At 34.1% G+C, this 20,654-nt stretch overlaps 1 protein-coding gene across 3 annotated transcripts in view; it reads left to right on the top strand.

The window, feature by feature from the left end:
- LOC145672635 (neprilysin-2-like) overlaps nt 1–20,654 on the top strand; it is a 158,082-nt gene that overhangs the window by 88,968 nt on the left and 48,460 nt on the right. For all 3 annotated transcript variants that reach the window (XM_081741808.1, XM_081741803.1, XM_081741797.1), the window contains exons 9-10: nt 13,109–13,242; nt 17,101–17,287. In XM_081741808.1, the coding sequence (XP_081597934.1) occupies nt 13,109–13,242; nt 17,101–17,287 (321 nt within the window). The remainder of the gene's footprint in view (nt 1–13,108; nt 13,243–17,100; nt 17,288–20,654) is intronic.

Genomic DNA, 20,654 nt, shown 5'->3' with positions numbered 1-20,654 from the left:
CTTTTTCAGCTTTATTTGAGGGAATATTTTGCTCATATCTATCTGAAAAATTAGTGTACTTTCCTCGTTCATAGTTTGAAGAGATATACATATCCCACTTTTATATGGTGATAAACTGTAAGTGGGGACCCTGTAGAAGAATAGTAAAGTATTAGTTAATTAATTTTAAAGTTGGCACTGGTCGTTTTTCAGCTTTATTTGATGGAATATTTTGCTCATATTTATCTGAAAAATTAGTGTATTTTCCTCGTTCATAGTTTGAAGAGATATACATATCCCACTTTTATATGGTGATAAACTGTAAGTGGGGACCCTGTAGAAGAATAGTAAAGTATCAGTTAATTAATTTTAAAGTTGGCACTGGTCGTTTTTCAGCTTTATTTGAGGGAATATTTTGCTCATATTTATCTGAAAAATTAGTGTATTTTCCTCTTACATATTTTGAAGAGATATACATATCCCACTTTTATATGGTGATAAACTGTAAGTGGGGACCCTGTAAATGAATATAAAATTTGTAGTTAATTAATTTTAAAGTTGGCAGTGGTCTTTTTTTAGATTTTACTTGAGGGAATATTTTGCTCATATTTATCTGAAAAATTAGTGTATTTTCCTCGTACATATTTTGTAGAGATATACATATCCCACTTTTATATGGTAATAAACTGTAAGTGGGGACCCTGTAGATGAATATAAAATTATTAGTTAATTAATTTTAAAGTTGGCACTGGTCGTTTTTCAGTTTTATTTGAGGGAATATTTTGCTCATATTTATCTGAAAAATTAGTGTATTTTCCTCGTTCATAGTTTGAAGAGATATACATATCCCACTTTTATATGGTGATAAACTGTAAGTGGGGACCCTGTAGAAGAATAGTAAAGTATCAGTTTGTTAATTTTAAAGTTGACACTGGTCGTTTTTCAGCTTTATTTGATGGAATATTTTGCTCATATTTATCTGAAAAATTAGTGTATTTTCCTCGTACATATTTTATAGAGATATACATATCCCACTTTTATATGGTGATAAACTGTAAGTGGGGACCCTGTAGAAGAATAGTAAAGTATTAGTTAATTAATTTTAAAGTTGGCACTGGTCGTTTTTTAGCTTTATTTGATGGAATATTTTGCTCATATTTATCTGAAAAATTAGTGTATTTTCCTCGTTCATAGTTTGAAGAGATATACATATCCCACTTTTATATGGTGATAAACTGTAAGTGGGGACTCTGTAGAAGAATAGTAAAGTATCAGTTAATTAATTTTAAAGTTGGCACTGGTCGTTTTTCAGCTTTATTTGATGGAATATTTTGCTCATATTTATCTGAAAAATTAGTGTATTTTCCTCGTACATATTTTATAGAGATATACATATCCCACTTTTATATGGTGATAAACTGGAAGTGGGGACCCTGTAGATGAATATAAAATTTGTAGTTAATTAATTTTAAAGTTTGCAGTGGTCTTTTTTTAGATTTTACTTGAGGGAATATTTTGCTCATATTTATCTGAAAAATTAGTGTATTTTAATCGTACATATTTTGTAGAGATATACATATCCCACTTTTATATGGTGATAAACTGTAAGTGGGGCCCCTGTAGATGAATATAAAATTATTAGTTAATTAATTTTAAAGTTGGCACTGGTCGTTTTTTAGCTTTATTTGATGGAATATTTTGCTCATATTTATCTGAAAAATTAGTGTATTTTCCTCGTTCATAGTTTGAAGAAATATACATATCCCACTTTTATATGGTGATAAACTGTAAGTGGGGACCCTGTAGAAGAATAGTAAAGTATTAGTTAATTAATTTTAAAGTTGGCACTGGTCGTTTTTCAGCTTTATTTGATGGAATATTTTGCTTATATTTATCTGAAAAATTAGTGTATTTTCCTCGTTCATAGTTTGAAGAGATATACATATCCCACTTTTATATGGTGATAAACTGTAAGTGGGGACCCTGTAGCTGAATATAAAATTATTAGTTAATTAACTTTAATGTTGGCACAGGTCGTTTTTCAGCTTTATTTGAGGGAATACTTTGCTCATATTTATCTGAAAAATTAGTGTATTTTCCTCGTACATATTTTATAGAGATATACATATGCCACTTTTATATGGTGATAAACTGTAAGTGGGGACCCTGTTAAAGAATAGTAAAGTATTAGTTAATTAATTTTAAAGTTGGCACTGGTCGTTTTTCAGCTTTATTTGATGGAATATTTTGCTCATATTTATCTGAAAAATTAGTGTATTTTCCTCGTTCATAGTTTGAAGAGATATACATATCCCACTTTTATATGGTGATAAACTGTAAGTGGGGACCCTGTAGAAGAATAGTAAAGTATTAGTTAATTTATTTTAAAGTTGGCACTGGTCGTTTTTCAGCTTTATTTGATGGAATATTTTGCTCATATTTATCTGAAAAATTAGTGTATTTTCCTCGTTCATAGTTTGAAGAGATATACATATCCCACTTTTATATGGTGATAAACTGTAAGTGGGGACCCCGTAGATGAATATAAAATTATTAGTTAATTAATTTTAAAGTTGGCAGTGGTAGTTTTTCAGCTTTATTTGAGGGAATATTTTGCTCATATATATCTGAAAAATTAGTGTATTTTCCTGGTACATATTTTGTAAAGATATACATATCCCACTTTTATATGGTAATAAACTGTAAGTGGGGACCCTGTAGATGAATATAAAATTTGTAGTTAATTAATTTTAAAGTTGGCAGTGGTCTTTTTTTAGATTTTACTTGAGGGAATATTTTGCTCATATTTATCTAAAAATTAGTGTATTTTAATCGTACATATTTTGTAGAGATATACATATCCCACTTTTATATGGTGATAAACTGTAAGTGGCGACCCTGTAGATGAATATAAAATTATTAGTTAATTAATTTTAAAGTGGGTACAGGTCGTTTTTCAGCTTTATTTGAGGGAATATTTTGCTCATAATTATCTGAAAAAGTAGTGTATTTTCCTCGTTCATAGTTTGAAGAGATATACATATCCCACTTTTATATGGTGATAAACTCTAAGTGGGGACCCTGTAGAAGAATAGTAAAGTATCAGTTAATTAATTTTAAAGTTGGCACTGGTCGTTTTTCAGCTTTATTTGAGGGAATATTTTGCTCAAATTTATCTGAGAAATTAGTGTATTTTCCTGTACATATTTTATAGAGATATACATATCCTACTTTTATATGGTGATAAACTGTAAGTGGGGACCCTGTAGAAGAATAGTAAAGTATTAGTTAATTAATTTTAAAGTTGGCACTGGTCGTTTTTCAGCTTTATTTGATGGAATATTTGGCTCATATTTATCTGAAAAATTAGTGTATTTTCCTCGTTCATAGTTTGAAGAGATATACATATCCCGCTTTTATATGGTGATAAACTGTAAGTGGGGCCCTGTAGAAGAATAGTAAGGTATTAGTTAATTAATTTTACAGTTGGCACTGGTCGTTTTTCAGCTTTATTTGATGGAATATTTTGCTCATATTTATCTGAAAAATTAGTGTATTTTCCTCGATCATAGTTTGAAGAGATATACATATCCCACTTTTATATGGTGATAAACTGTAAGTGGCGACCCTGTAGATGAATATAAAATTATTAGTTAATTAATTTTAAAGTTGGTACAGGTCGTTTTTCAGCTTTATTTGAGGGAATATTTTGCTCATATTTATCTGAAAAAGTAGTTTATTTTCCTCGTTCATAGTTTGAAGAGATATACATATCCCACTTTTATATGGTGATAAACTGTAAGTGGGGACCCTGTAGAAGAATAGTAAAGTATCAGTTAATTAATTTTAAAGTTGGCACTGGTCGTTTTTCAGCTTTATTTGAGGGAATATTTTCTCAAATTTATCTGAAAAATTAGTGTATTTTCCTCGTACATATTTTATAGAGATATACATATCCCACTTTTATATGGTGATAAACTGTAAGTGGGGACCTGTAGAAGAATAGTAAAGTATTAGTTAATTAATTTTAAAGTTGGCACTGGTCGTTTTTCAGCTTTATTTGATGGAATATTTGGCTCATATATATCTGAAAAATTAGTGTATTTTCCTCGTTGATAGTTTGAAGAGATATACATATCCCGCTTTTATATGGTGATAAACTGTAAGTGGGGACCCTGTAGAAGAATAGTAAGGTATTAGTTAATTAATTTTACAGTTGGCACTGGTCGTTTTTCAGCTTTATTTGATGGAATATTTTGCTCATATTTATCTGAAAAATTAGTGTATTTTCCTCGTTCATAGTTTGAAGAGATATACATATCCCACTTCTATATGGTGATAAACTGTAAGTGGGGACCCTGTAGATGAATATAAAATTATTAGTTAATTAATTTTAAAGTTGGCACTGGTCGTTTCTCAGCTTTATTTGAGGGAATATTTTGCTCATATTTATCTGAAAAATTAGTGTATTTTCCTCGTTCATAGTTTGAAGAGATATACATATCCCACCTTTATATGGTGATAAACTGTAAATGGGGGACCCTGTAGAAGAATAGTAAAGTATCATTTAATTAATTTTAAAGTTGGCACTGGTCGTTTTTCAGCTTTATTTGAGGGAATATTTTGCTCATATTTATCTGAAAAATTAGTGTGTTTTCCTCGTTCATAGTTTGAAGACATATACATATCCCACTTTTATATGGTGATAAACTGTAAGTGGGGACCCTGTAGATGAATATAAAATTATTAGTTAATTAATTTTAAAGTTGGCACTGGTCGTTTTTCGGCTTTATTTGATGGAATATTTTGCTCATATTTATCTGAAAAATTAGTGTATTTTCCTCGTACATATTTTGTAGAGATATACATATCCCACTTTTATATGGTGATAAACTGTAAGTGGGCACCCTGTAGATGAATATAAAATTATTAGTTAATTAATTTTAAAGTTGGCACTCGTCGTTTTTTAGCTTTATTTGAGGGAATATTTTGCTCATATTTATCTGAAAAATTAGTGTATTTTCCTCGTTCATAGTTTAAGAGATATACATATCCCACTTTTATATGGTGATAAACTGTAAGTGGGGACCCTGTAGATGAATATAAAATTATTAGTTAATTAATTTTAAAGTTGGCACTGGTCGTTTTTCAGCTTTATTTGATGGAATACTTTGCTCATATTTATCTGAAAAATTAGTGTATTTTCCTCGTACATATTTTGTAGAGATATACATATCCCACTTTTATATGGTGATAAACTGTAAGTGGGGACCCTGTAGATGAATATAAAATTATTAGTTAATTAATTTTAAAGTTGGCACTGGTCGTTTTTCAGCTTTATTTGAGGGAATATTTTGCTCATATTTATCTGAAAAATTAGTGTATTTTCCTCGTACATATTTTATAGAGATATACATATCCCACTTTTATATGGTGATAAACTGTAAGTGGGGACCCTGTAGATGAATATAAAATTATTAGTTAATTAATTTTAAAGTTGGCACAGGTCGTTTTTCAGCTTTATTTGAGGGAATATTTTGCTCATATTTATCTGAAAAATTAGTGTATTTTCCTCGTACATATTTTACAGAGATATACATATCCCACTTTTATATTTGATAAACTGTAAGTGGGGACCCTGTAGAAGAATAGTAAAGTATTAGTTAATTAATTTTAAAGTTGGCACTGGTCGTTTTTCAGCTTTATTTGAGGGAATATTTTGCTCATATTTATCTGAAAAATTAGTGTATTTTCCTCGTACATATTTTATAGAGATATACATATCGCACTTTTATATGGTGATAAACTGTAAGTGGGGACCCTGTAGATGAATATAAAATTATTAGATTATTAATTTTAAAATTGGCACTGTACGTTTTTTACCTTTTATTGAGGCAATATTTTGCTGTTATTTTCTGAAAAATTAATCGCTATATATATGAAAATTAAATTAGATATTATACATGTTACCATATTATGTGCATATTAAGTTATAGACGTGAATCGTTATTGACATTGCACTAGAAGTACCTTAATTGGTTTTGATAGTACACATTTGAAATGTATACTGGCAACCCTGGGAAATTTCGTTTTGTCTGCGGACAAATGTCTGCTAGAATCCCTACGGTCTATCAGCTGTAGTCTTCTTCGCCCCACCCTCTGTCAAAGGTGTGTGACAGTTGAAGAAAATAATTATCATCCTTTTATTAGGCTGCGCCTATGATTCTGTCTCTTGATTTTAATTCATTTTGTCAGAATTTTCAAGGTCTTGTCCTCTTGGATTTGTCCTGCATTCGTAATAGTCTGTTTAGTAATTCTAACAAAATCTGTGAGAAGAATAACCATATCTTTAAGTTTCATCATAAATTTTAGATGTTATTCTACTTGTTATTTTCGGAAAAATGACTAGGATACAGTTCTGTCATTCGCAGTGTTATTCACATCTACTTTAGTAAAAATGAATGTAATTTTTTAACACCTGCAGGGAAATGGAAAACTCATTGATTCAGGTGCAGGAAAGCCGTCTGACATTGTGACTGAAACGTACATAAAACAAACCTAATTTGGCCTAATATAAAGTCATTTTACATCAAAATTTTATTCAGTTTTCCAGAAGTTCATTTCCAACATGCTAAGGCTCTCAGTACGTAAAATGTGTCACAGTTCGCATCCTCAAGAGATGTTTGGCCACATATTAAGTAAACAATGCAAGAGAACGCATAAGGAAGACCTTAAGAAAGAGCCTTAGTCTTGTATATACATCACAACTCCTTTTTCAGCATCACTTTATCAGCTGATTTGTGTTCTATACATAATTCTATACTATATGCGATAACATACTTCTATTCTCATATTTATATTGTCAATGTACAAGCTTGTAAATAGCACCAATACAAAATATCAATATCACACATTCAAATACTTCTATGTTTTTTATAGAGTTCCAACCAAATCAAGAAGTCAGATAATCGGGGATAAGCGCCGTCTTATGCACCCTCTTGGATTATTTGTTTAATGTATGGCCAAACATGTCTTGGGGATGTGAAATATGATACCTTTTATTTACTGCTAACCTTAGCATGTTGGACATGAATTACTGGAAAACTGAGAAAAATTTTGTTTTGAAATTACTTTATATTAGACCGAATTAAGTTTGTTTTATGTTTGTTTCAGTTACAATGTCAAACGACTTTCTTGCAACTGTGTCAATCAATTTTCCATTTCTCTGAAGGTATTTAAAAAATCAGATTCATTTTTACTAAAATATATGTGAATAATAATGCTAATAACAAAACTGTATCTACTCATTTTTCCGAGAAGAACAATTAGAATAACATTTAAAATTTATGATGAAACCTGAAGAAATAGTTATTCTTCTTACAGAATCTCTCACAATTAAGAAGAAATAATTCATAGAAGAAATCCCTCCCTGTACAGAATTCCCCACCTCCAAAGATTAGGCAGAAATTGAATTATTGAAGCTTTCGTAATCTGGAAATAAACTTTTTGTTTGCTTTTCATATATAAAAAGCCTGCCACCTGGAAAATTTTGCAGGCTACACCCCTAAATGACTATGTAGTAGTTTCTGCAAACGTATTGTATTGCATATTACATTAGTAATTTAGCGTTATTTGTTGATTTTTCTTTTGCTTATACATATACTGTGAAATATAGTAACTGTATTGCATAATAAATGTTCTTTGTTCAATTTTAAATTTACTGCGTTCTTAATGTATACAATCGGTATTTAATGTTTACTCGTGAAATGTCTAGTGAGCTTTTGTCCTAATTAAGTAAACGTTGGTGAACTTTTTCCTACTCTTAATAAAATACACTCCACACAGTATATATTGCAATTTTGAATGTTTGGTTGGTTTCAAAAGTCTGGTAAATTATGCTTTTTAATCATTTTTATTTAATTCTTTTTTTAAAGGAATTTGTCTTGGGATTATCTCTATTTGAAAGAAACGAATTTCTTAACCAATTATATAATTAATTCTTAGAATGAAATAGGTTATATTATGTAATTCGTGTATAAGTGCAGAACAGATCATGAGAATAATAATCGTAGTAGTATAAATATAGCTGTTACCGTTGGAATTAGCTACGTTCGTAACATTATCCCTACTAGTTGCTGCATCGTCGCAATTTCGTGTGGTGGTGGCGAATTTCAGAACTAAAGCAAGTGAATGAAAAAGGCACAAGACCTAAAGACACAAGTCCTAAACGGCACAAGAGCTAAAAATCATTTCGCGGTACAGGTCCTAAACGGCACAAGTGCTAAAAATCATTTCACGGCACAAGTCCTAAACGGCAGAAGTCCTAAACAGCAGCACTCCTAAACGGCAGAAGCCCTAAAATGCACAAGTCTTAAACGGCACAAGACCTAAAATTGAGGTCTTGTGCCTATATTTTTAGGACTTGTGCCGTTTAGGACTTCTGAATGTCCACCCACAGTATATGTGTGGATTAAAAGCAGTGATACAACTAACTTCCTCTGCCCCGCTATAACTTTCATTTATTTCATTACTGAATTTAAAATCCCGACCTTCCTTGGGTACGCCACTGATTTCGTTTGTTTCTCACTTCCAAACGAATTAGCAAATTTGATTATTGTTCAGTTTACAAAAGAAGTTAAATCTTGTATACAAATTTGGGCTATATGGTTAGCGAACTCGCTTTCTGTGCAGGATATTCGGATTCGATACTCAGTGAGAGCTCATGTGGTTTGGATCCCACGTTTAGCTGTAGGGCCACGTCTCATATCGTTTTGCTGCTGAAAGAGACGCTGAACTCAAATCCAGTCCAATTAATTAATGAGAGTCAAGCTGGCCCACACAAATTGCAAATTCGAATGAAAACGCTATCAAAAATTTGTACCCAATATGTACCAATTTGTACCACCAAAATTAGAATATGTACCCCTACCAATTTTGACAAATTTCAATTTTTTATGGCAGGCCAGCTTGACGTCAAGCTGGCCCGCATAACTTTTTTTCTTTCCAATTCGAAGCAAGATGATACCTAAAATTTGTACCCAATATGTACGAATTTGTACCACCAAAATTAGAAATGAAATGAAATCTTTGAGTTTTACGTCCCACGGTTATGCCGGTTAGGCTAAAGGAGACGGTGATGATGAGTAATGAATGAAATGGTGGAATGAAGAAAGTGGGAGGAAACGGGAGAACCCCGAGAAAACCCACGCACACGGTGTTTGTCCACCACAAAGTTCACTTGGCGGGGGCTGGGATCGAACCCGGGACCCCAAGCATCAGAGGTGAACGCTCTACCACTGAGCCACCGCGGCCCCCACCAAAATTAGAATTTGTACTCCTACCAATTTCGAAAACAATGATTTTTTGATGGCAGGCCAGCTTGATGTTTTGTTGGCGAGCCGGCTTGACTATTTGTATTTCTAATTCGAACCAAAATTAGAATTTGTACCCCTACCACTTTCGGAAAATTAATAATTTTGATGGCTGGCCTGGTTGATGTTAAGCGGACCTTCACAACTTATTTCTTTCCTTTTGAATAAAATCCGTACCAAATATTTGTACTCAATATGTACCAATTTTTACCATCAAAATTAAAATGTTTACCAATATTAATTTCGAGGAATTTGAATGTTTATTGGCGGGTAAAGCTGGCCTGCACAACTTATTTTTTTATTCCAATTCGAATCAAAATATTACCAAAAATTTGTACGCAATATGCACCAATTTGTACAACGAAAATTAGAATTTGTACCTCCATGAATTTCCAGAAATTTGAATTTTTGTTGGTGGATAAAGCTTGCCCGTCCAACTTATTTTTTTCTAATTCGAATCAAAACGGTTACTAAAATTTGTACTCAATATGTACTAATATGAACAACCAGAATTAGAATTTGTACCCCCACTAATTTCGACAAATTTGAATTTTTCGTGGCGGGTCAAGATATCCCGCAGAACTTATTTTTCATTCCAATTTGAATCAAAATACTGTATTACAAACATTTCTACCCAATATGCGCCAATTTGTACAACGAAAGTTAGAATTTGTACCTCCACCAATTTCCAGAAATTTGAATTTGCCTGTCCGACATATTTTTCTTTCCAATTCGAATCAAAACGGTACCAAAAATTTGTAACAAATATGTACCAATTTGTACCACCAAAATTAGAATTTGTAACCCCAACAATTTCGAGAAATTTGAATATTTTATGGTGGATCAAGCTAGCTGACGATGGTATTCTTTCGAGAGTGCTAGAAACAATAAAGGAAACCATTATCACAAAACAATTCGTAGACAGTAGATTAAATAGATAGCATTGGGTTTTGTACAACTTGGTTGTGGGAGAGAGGGTCAAATATCTACACATGTTAAGGACCCCAAAATATTTTATGGGTGGGTGATTCCTTTCCCCAACCGTCTTTGATCATGGAGAATACTAATTTTTATTATAGAACTCGTTCAGGGGATCAGTTTGCTGTGAAGTCGTCACCATCCAATCATATCTCCGTTTCGATAACAATCTAAATTCTAATTTTGCTGATAGAAATTGAGACAAGTTCAGTCATCATCAATAATAAGCACCAGAGTAAAAATGTTGAATGGAACCAGTCAAACATTCGTTTGCATAGTGCTGACGTCGAACTTAAAACAAAAAATACGATTGTGCTACCTTGACATCAAATAGATTCACTTATTTAGTAAACAAGTCAAATTTATTGAATTGGCGCAGGTACAATTTCCCGCTTCTTGTTACAAATTGTCAAAAAAAAATTTTTTTGACAATGTTCATTTGAATTCTAAACAAGACCTTGCGCTCTAGGATTTGACTTGGTGACAAGTTTCCTGCTAGTTGAATAACAATCTCTAACCTTTATTCGTACATGATTTTGCTGAAGCAAGTTATATGCAAAATTTTCGTGCCGTTTTTACAAATTCAAGGGAAATCTGGTTATGCATGCTCGTTCGATTCGAATGTGAAAAAAAAGGGTTTCGTCTGCCCGCCGAGACCGCAATGAAAATTTAATTTTTAAAAACTGATGGGGATACAAATTCTAATTTGATGGTACAAATTGGTACATATTTGGTACAAATTCTTGGTAACATTTAAATGCCAATTTGTAAAAGAAATGTATCGCGAAAGCCAAATTTTGACATCAAGTTGGCCCTAGCAATAAAAACTCAAATTTCGCTAAATTGTTGCGGGGTATAAATTTCATTTTGGTGCTACAAATGGCTACATATTGGGTACAAATTTTTGGTACCTTTTTGATTCGAATTGAAAAGAAAAATAACATGTGCGAGCCAATTGACGTAAAGCCAGCCTGCCATTAAAAATTCAGATTTCTCGAAATTGGCGGGGGCAACAAATTCAAATTTCGTGGTATAAATTGATATATAATGGGTACAAATTATTGGTAGCGCATTTCTTCGAATTGGAAAGAATGATAAGTTGTGGGGGTCAGCTTAACGCCAATCTGGCCGCCTTCAAAAATTCAAATTTCTCGAAATTGGTATGGCTCCAAATTCCAATTTTGATAGTACAAATTAGTACATATTCGGTACAAATTGTTGATACCATTTTTATCCGAATTGAAAAGAATAATAGGTTGTGCAGATCTGCTTGATCAGCCTTCAAAAATCCAAATTTCTCGAAATTGGTGGGGTAGAAATTATAATCTTGTGTTAAAAATTGGTACATACTGAGTGCAAATTTTTCGTACCCTTTGATTCGTAATGGAAAGAAGAATAAATTGCAGGGACAACCTTAACATCAATTTGAGCTGCCATCAAAAATTCAAATTCTTCGAAACTGGTGGGGGGTACAAATTCTAATTTTGATGGTACAAATTGGTATAAAGTTTTGGTAACGTTTTGGTTTGATTTGAAAAGAAAAATAAATTGTGCGGGCCAGCTTGACGTGATGCTGCCCGCAATCAAAAGTTCTAATTTTCTCAAGGGATTTAGGACTTAGATTTCTGGGCTTTCGGCATCTATGGCCATTTAGCCCGTCTCGTTTTGAGGGATGACGCTCCAGGCGATCACACTATCCGGGAAAAGGGAAGAAAGAAAGAACTGGTGAAGGAAGGGACCTGGCCTGGGACCTATAAGTTAGGTAACACCACGGCATTTACCTGGTGTGAATGAGGAAAACCCAGGAAAACCTCATTCAAGGTGGCTGTCCTGAAAAAGCGTTAAACACTTTTTCGACCGAGTGCCCCACTGGGAATCGAAGCCGAGACCGCTCGCACCGAAGGCGAGAGTTTTAGCAACTACTCTACGCGGGACCACTAATTTTCTGAAATTGATAGGGGTACAAATTCTAATTTTGGTGGTACAAATTCGTACATATTCGGTACAAATTTTCAGTACTGTCTTGGTTCGAATTGGAAAGAAAAATAAATTGTGCGGGCCAACTTGACGTCAAGCTGGCCCGCCATCGAATTTCTGATTTTCTTAAATTCGTTGGGATACAAATTTTAATTTTGGTGGTACAAATTGGTACATATCGGGTACAGATTTTTGGTACCGTTTTGATTCGAATTGGAAAGAAAGATAAATTGTGCGGGCCAGCTTGACGTCAAGCTGGCCCGCCATCAAAAGTTCAATTTTGTCAAAATTGGTAGGGGTACCAATTCTAATTTTGGTGGTACAAATTGGTGCATATTGGATACAAATTTTTGATACCGTTTTCATTCGAATTTGCAATTTGTGCGGGCCATCTTGACTCACATATTAATTAAATTCGGTTGTCTCATTCCAAAGTTGTTGACAGAAGTTGCTTTAAACTATGCATACTCATTATTGGTGACGAATTCATAACTTTAACAAAAGTAAAATTTGTAGAGTTTAATATTCTTTCATCACCGAGGCTATATGAGACAATGACTTTCGGTTTAACACAGGACTTTAATGATATTAAAGGAAACCCTGAATATAATTTGAGTCGGAGACCTTGCAATAATAATGGAGAAACCACTTGAAGTCACACTTATGTAATCATACAGAGACATACCACGAATTCATGTTAACACTATTGTAATCTTAAAACTATACATTGTGTTCTGCTATACATTGTGTTCTGCTTATGTTGAAAATCTTCCTGTTATTAAATAATATGTATACTATTGCAGATTCAATGGTCGATCCTCGTATCTGAACTATTGGAAGAAGAAGAAAAAGAAGTAACGGACAATACAACCATCCAAATATATTTTCAGGAGGAATATTTTGATGAGCTTTTCTCATTATATAATGGGGATAAAAGGTAATGGATTCTAGATGTGAAATAGCAAATGCATTTTTATAATTTACTATATAAATAAATTTTAAATTAGAACTACAGATAGTGATATCCAGGGTTAGGATTCTTAGTTGCGCAGTGTTTTCTTTTAGACCAAAGCTATAAAATACCAGCTGTCCGAACTAGAGAACTGAAAAATACCGGAGGTGTCAAATGCTTCTTCCAGAATTTTCCAGCAACTTTTTTTCTTTTTCAGCTCTTTACTCTTTTATTTCCTTAATCTGTTTCTAGTCCTCTCTTTATTTCCTATTTCAGTTTCTTTTGTTGCTTGTTTTCAACATTTTGTCCCAAATTTCCCGGTTTTTGTGGATTGAGTGTGCTGTTTCTTCTGCGAGAATTTTGACAAGATGAAACAGTTTATAGTCTTTGGTTAGATCTAAACGACAGAGGTGTGGAATTTCCAAGGCATACCGACTTCTTTAGCCAGAGGAGTTTCATGATTTACAGACAGAACTCTTTGTAGGAACATCTACAGTTACAACATGTGCCAGTTACGTGTAGGCCCGCGTAGGGTATTCGCTAACGCTTTCACCTTTCGTGTGAGCGGTCCCGAATTCGATTCTCGGTGTGGGCACTCCGTCGAGAAAGTGTAGAAAACTTTTTTAGGCCAACCATCATGAATGAAGCTTTCCTTGGTTTTCCTCATTCACACCAGGCAAATGCCAGGGTGGTACCTAACTTTAGGTCCCAGTCCGCTTCCTTCCTTCTCCAATCCTTTCGTCCTTCCTCCTTCCCTTTCCCCGGATAGTGTACCTGCCGAGGGACATCATCCCTAATACATGACGGGCTAAATGGCGATAGATGCACTCTAGAAATCGAATTCCTAAATCATAATGTGCCAGTTATGATTAAAAACTTGGAACAACAATGGGTAGAAAAAGAAAAGTTGGTTATCTACTTCCATAAGGAAATAGTTAAGGGGGCAGACTACTAAATATTTTTGAAAAGCTAACAAAGTTTCTTTTGCCCGTTTTTCGTAAGTGAAAAGAGATAATGAAATGTAACTTACCACAATAATAGATAATGGTATTATACATCCGAAAATACGAATCGGAAAAATTATCAGTGTTGCCATCCGTAGAAATTACAGTGTGTCCAAAATTTGAATTACCCAAAAATCTAGATTAAGGCAGCGACTAGAAAAATGAACTCAACGGTAGTTGATTAATTATCATGTTGTCTTGGTTCCTTGTTTACTACTTTTTAAATAATGTTTGTATTTATTTCGTAATAACTTATTTATTTAAAAAGTACACATCCAAAGATCCAATAAAATCTCCTGAAATAGAACACAACTGTTTACTACTTTGCGTATTACTTTAATTGAATGCAGGCAGTGTCCATACAAAAATATTGTACACAGCCTGGATGCGTACAAACTCTTAAGGAACACCCAATAGGAATTCAAGGATGTGACCCAAATTGATACAAAGTAATGTGATGATAGTTGTGACCCTACTGGTCCCCACGTGGACATCCTGAATATATTCTTTGCTTAAGCTGTTATTTACATATCAAGATAATAATGTGAACTATGTCTTTAAGGAGCCTTTAAAAGAAAGAAATCACACGATTCTCAGAGTCGGCAGAATCTTGTCATGGTAGACGGTTCCTATCATCATCTGTAATACGGCCAATCCAGATCTATGAAAATACGCCATTTTGTAAACTACAGAGAATGACCCTGGAGTAAGTGTCAACAAAACTGTTGATAATGAATTTCAGACTTGAGAGCTGATCTTTCTAATGATATATATTTAGCGCTCCCAGACGTGCCGGTTTAGCCAGAACAATTTTGGAATTTGATGAAGTGTCCCTCCAAGAATTGTTCGATACTTCAAGTGCCTGAGTTTCCCTCCAAAACACAAGTTAATATGATGTAACATTTAAGAAATCCCTCTTCATTAATCATTGATACTCAAATGATAGAAATAATCTACTCTCTGTCATTCGGTTTTAGTGAGTGTTGACCTAGGATGAATGCCGTTCAGTCTAGCATTGTAACTTCTTTGTCCTAATTAAAAATAAAATCTGACCGAAGCAAACCATTTTTAATAAATTATACTGTAACACTATTGTTTATTAAAGTGATTTGCTTTGTTCAGATTTTACTTTTAAATTGAATATACCAGTGGTGCCCACCCCCCTCATGTCCATGACGCACCCCCCCTCAATTCTCTATCCGTAGGTGTTCTTCCATGAAAAAAATCTTTTCGATTAATTTTTACACTCCCTTCAAACATATTTATATAGATTTTTAATCCCCCAAATATTTCAATGACGCAGTTTGCGTCATAGCCTCCCTTTGTGGGCACCCCTGAATATACTCTACACTGTATATTGAATGCACTCTATACACTCTAAACTCTGTAGACTGTATATACTGTATATTCAGTATATAGTAGTTATTAATATACTTTAAATTTTTTATAAAGTATCTCGTTTTCTTTTCTTTTTCTTTTTTCTTTTCTTTTTTTTTATATATAAATCCAGAAATCTGGGAGCCCCACACATGCTATGCTCGATGAGATATTGAACACATGTTTTATTGGTTTAATGAACATCATTCTTTTAGAAATACTCAATGTTATATCAAATTTTGTCGCGAGTGGAGATGGCCTCCACCATTCACAATCCTTTAATTTTCGAGTTGTGACAAAGAAATACTCTGATATAAGTCAAAAAATCTGTTAAAACGAAAATTTACTGTAAGTTTCAATAACAGTACAATCACAGTATTCAGTCTGTAGAAGGTATATATGAATAGGGTAATTGAAAGATATTATTTTTTTTTTATAATTAGCGGTGATTATTGAAGTGAAATGTTTCAGTTTAACATCCCACTTTTATGCCCTTTTTGGCTAAGTGAGATTGATGATTAAGGCAAGTGAATCATGATGGAAAAATTGGTGGAATGAGAATGTGGGAATACGCCGAGAAAACTCATGGACACGATGTTCTCCACCACAAACTTACTTGACCAGGGATCGAATCAGGGACCCCACGTACCAGAAGTAAGCGCTCTACCACTGAACTATCGTGCTCCCCATGGTGATTATTGAGTAAGATACATTACGTTTCTTCTTATACATGGTCTATTAAAATTTTCTCTTCACTACCAAAATTTGCAAACCAAGGGTAAGTAAACGAAGGGGAAATATAAAAGTACTAAGCAGGGTGGTTCTTGAGGGAAGTCACGTTGGTAAATATGATATAACTGTATCACTACTAGGGATGCGCACGAGACGAGTCGAGACAGAATTTTCCTGACAAAATTCGAGTCGAGACACGGCTTTTCCAATAGAAAAATATACATTTTTCGAGTCGAGACATCACTTTTACAGCACATTTTCGAGACGAGACAGCCACACATCTTGTCTCGTGCGCATCCCTAATCACTACGAATTAAGGAAGGACAAACTTGTAGCGATAAAAACATAATTTTTAACGATGTAACTTCCTTCAAAAACCACCATTGTTAGCAAGAGCGCCGATTCTGGGGGCTGAGGGGGCCCTGCCCCCCAAAACTCATGTGGGCCCCCGTGTATTTTTAATGAATATATATTTTTATATGTATTTTTATTGTTATATATATTGTTACATGTATTTTTTTTTATGAATGGGCCCCTCAAAGTTACAGGAAAATCGGCGCCCTTGGCTGTTAGTAAGCATTCTCTCTTTCTGAAAATGAAATATTAAAGTAGACTGCATGATAATAGTTATCTCTGCGCTGCACTTTATTTAAAGAAAATAAACATAAATAAATAAAGTAAACTTACTCTTTAATATTAATGCTATTCACTTGATTTTCTTGTTGAATAGGTCAGTGCACAATTCATTGCTGGCAATGTTTGCGCACGATATCTATCAGGACTTTGTGATAATCCACAGCAAATGCAACAGGGAACAATATTGCCTCAAGCTATTAGCTAATCTTATGGAGGATGTTGCATCAGCTATGTATCTCGAGAGCTTTGACCGCCAACAGCTCAGCGAATTTCAAACGCAGGTGACGTATTGTAATTGTCAAGTTCTCTCTTTTTTTCTTGATTTGATTTTACGTCTTTTGCTCTGAAATACCTATATGTATATTAACTGTTACATTCTTGATTGCTCTTTCCTTTATACTTGTACAGGTATTTAACTACTTCGATGGACTCTAAGTAAAATTCGTCACTGAACACTGCTGCACACATAACCACCTATACTTCAAACCCATCATTAATCTCATCGTCGTCCCACGTCACTGCTATATCCCTTACACTTTCTTTTCACACTTTGTTATTATATGCTACCGTTGGACAACTTTCATCTTATCTCCTAAAGGAATATCCTTTACATCCAGGGGCGTATTAGGATTTTGTTTCGGGGGGCTTTGCTAACTTTATTCCTGTAAATGTGAAAATTATGCAAGATATTTCATTTACATAAAATAGTAATAAAATTTCCGGGGAGGGGCTTCAGCCCGAAAGCTTCCCCTTAAATACACCACTGTTTATATTGTATAACCATCCACTCATTTCTTGAGTGGTTGTTCTTTGCTATAATATATTTCCCTAAAAGAGGATGCATTACCCTTCGTGCTGTAAGTTTATAATAAAGTTTCTGTGCACTATGAATGCATGGTTGTATGTATCATAAATAAGGTATGATCAATCGCTGCACTAACATGCAAAAGTGTCCAGAGACATGTAAAATAAGACATCTGAAGAGGTTCATTTTTAAATCTTTTGTGCAGGATGCGGCAGAAAGAAATTCCTTTTTTCTTCATTCTCTACTCAACCCAGAAGTGGCAGAAATAAACCACTTCCGGTTTTAAGAGTAGAAACAGTGATAGCCAACGTGAAGCGGTTCTTCATAATTAAATAAGGTCTCAAGAATATGTTCCGTCTCCACTGTAATCTTTCTACTCAAACCGTAAGTGATTTGATTTGATTTGATTTTGAGTTTAATGTCCCATTCAGCAGCGAGGCTACATGAGACGGGACCTATTGATTAACGAGGAATCCGAACCACATGAGCTCCCGCCTAGAATGAAACCTGGGTCTTCCATGCCAAAGACGCGTACGTCAAACCGGAAGTGGTAGAAATTTATTACCAATACCAGTTTTAATATTAACTGAGAAACACGCTGTACAGATCAAACACATTTACGTGGCGTACACGTGACGCCGTTACTCTTTTGATACGTTTTTTCTTCTTTTAGTACTCTTCATATCTTCTATCTTATCCGTCAGAATACAGTTTCTTTGCAAATAACGTGCTTATCTGTTACATTTTTTCCTTTTTAATTAACTGAAATATGTAATTCCACTAATAGGTTTGTCAATGTTAGTGACATTGACTTATCCTTCCCCCGCATGCAATTAAAATATTTATTCTGCAAAATTTCGTAGAATCATTTCTATTTTTATTAAATAAACTATTTGTTTTGTTTGAGACTTACTCCTATTGTTTGGTCAGAGGAAAGAAAGCAACTAATGAAATCATGCCTACAACTGTCCTGTATTCAACCTATCATATGAAAGCATGTTAATCACAATTTCCCTAAAAGTTGTCTTATATTCTATGTTCATGAAATATGCTTTCTTTCAGAGTCTCTATTTAATTAAAACAGGGATCCAGGAGTATGCATGCATCAGAATACAATCTTATGACGAAGAAACCAATTTCATGAAACAAACATTTTGGTATCTCTTTAATACCAAAGAACTTATTCCATACACCGTATTTAATAAATTAGTTTGCTAGTACATGAAGTGAAATGATACGCAAGTGAAAGGAGATTCTAGTGAACCCCTTGGCATTTCGTGAAATAGACTCTTTGCATCCTTTGAATCCCTACGTACTCTACCAATAATAATAATAATAATAATAATAATAATAATAATAATAATAATAATAATAAACCATTTTAACTAAATATTTATTATGTTGCAGTACATAGAGTGTCTTATCTGATACATTAAGTGCAAGTGAGGCGTATACACCACATCAGGGACCTTCATTTGGAGAAAGTCTAGAATCTTTTCCATGTTCATGAAACAGACTAACTGTTTTGCTTTAGATTTGAGTCCTACTTTTATTGTTTAGTTAAAAAGAAATAAGGAAACCATGTATGGAAGCATTATATAGCTGGATGCATGGACGCATGTACAGGGTTTTCATAAAGTCTGGACGGATTTAATTTGCTTATAATTTTCATAAAAATGCTCATAATGAAATCAAATAAAGTGCAAACGGTAGCGGAAGGGTTAAATATTTAGTTGGCAACACTGTTAGATAAGCGGCAACTCTGAACACGTTGAGAGAGGGAGAGGGAGGGCAAGGGTTAGTTTCTTACCAAATTCCATCCATTGTTGTTTCAATGTTGACTGTTAAAAGTAAGTTGTAAGCTGTATTGGTGTGTGTGTCTTTTAAAGAAATAAATAAATGAAAGACTCCTCTGAGAAGACTTTTTTTTTTTACCGTATCAAAGATGGCGTCGGTGAAAGAGAAAGCGCAATGTATTCTGTGGTACGCAGAGCTAAAATCACCAATTCTGGTGTGTCGAAAGTTCACCAAAGAGTTCAAAAAGCCGGCACCGACTGAGAGTGCAATCCGAAAGTGGCATGCTAAGTTCTTGGAGACAGGAAGCGTCCTAGACCGTCCTCGAAGTGGGAGGCCGCCAACATCGCCTGCAACAGTGAGCAGGGTAAGGGAAAGCATCATCAACAGCCCACAGAAATCGATTCCTAGACGGTCCATGGAACTCGGAACTTCTGGCTTTGGGGTCATGTGAAAACGGAAGTTTATGCAAAGAAGCCAAGTGGTTTGGAGAACTTAAAGGACAAAATCAGAGCGTCTGTGGCGGGCATTTCGGATCAAACACGGCGGAACGCTGTGAGTGGATTCCAGCGCCGCCTACGCGAATGTGTGGACGTAAATGGCGCCCAGTTGGAGGTGTGGCTGTGAATGAACTGAGCTGGTGCAGATTACAGGTAAAAATTTAATCCATCCGCTACCGTTTGCACTTTATTTGATTTCAATATGAGCATTTTTATGTAAATTATAAGCGAATTAAATCCGTCCATACTTTATGAAAACCCTGTATATCCGTAGAAGCATGTATATTGTACCCCCTACAGTTGCCTCCCACTGACTTTCAGAGGTCCATACTTTTTAATCTATTGTAGATTAATATAGTAATAAAACACGTGAAATTCTTATGTCGGTGAGCATGTTGCTTACCCGTTTGCAAAATTTGAAATTATGCTATCATACCCATCCTTAGCGGTGCAATCGACTTTGTTTATGCCACACTCATCTGTAAAGGGTTAAAAAAATGATTGTGGGTATTAAATGATTAGGATGGATCAAAGGAAGAATGCAAAGGT

The sequence above is a fragment of the Thermobia domestica genome, chromosome 2, assembly GCF_964235325.1.
Source record: "Thermobia domestica chromosome 2, izTheDome1.hap1.1, whole genome shotgun sequence".
In the NCBI taxonomy this organism is placed as follows: domain Eukaryota; kingdom Metazoa; phylum Arthropoda; class Insecta; order Zygentoma; family Lepismatidae; genus Thermobia; species Thermobia domestica.
This window is presented reverse-complemented; position numbering and strand designations above follow the sequence as displayed.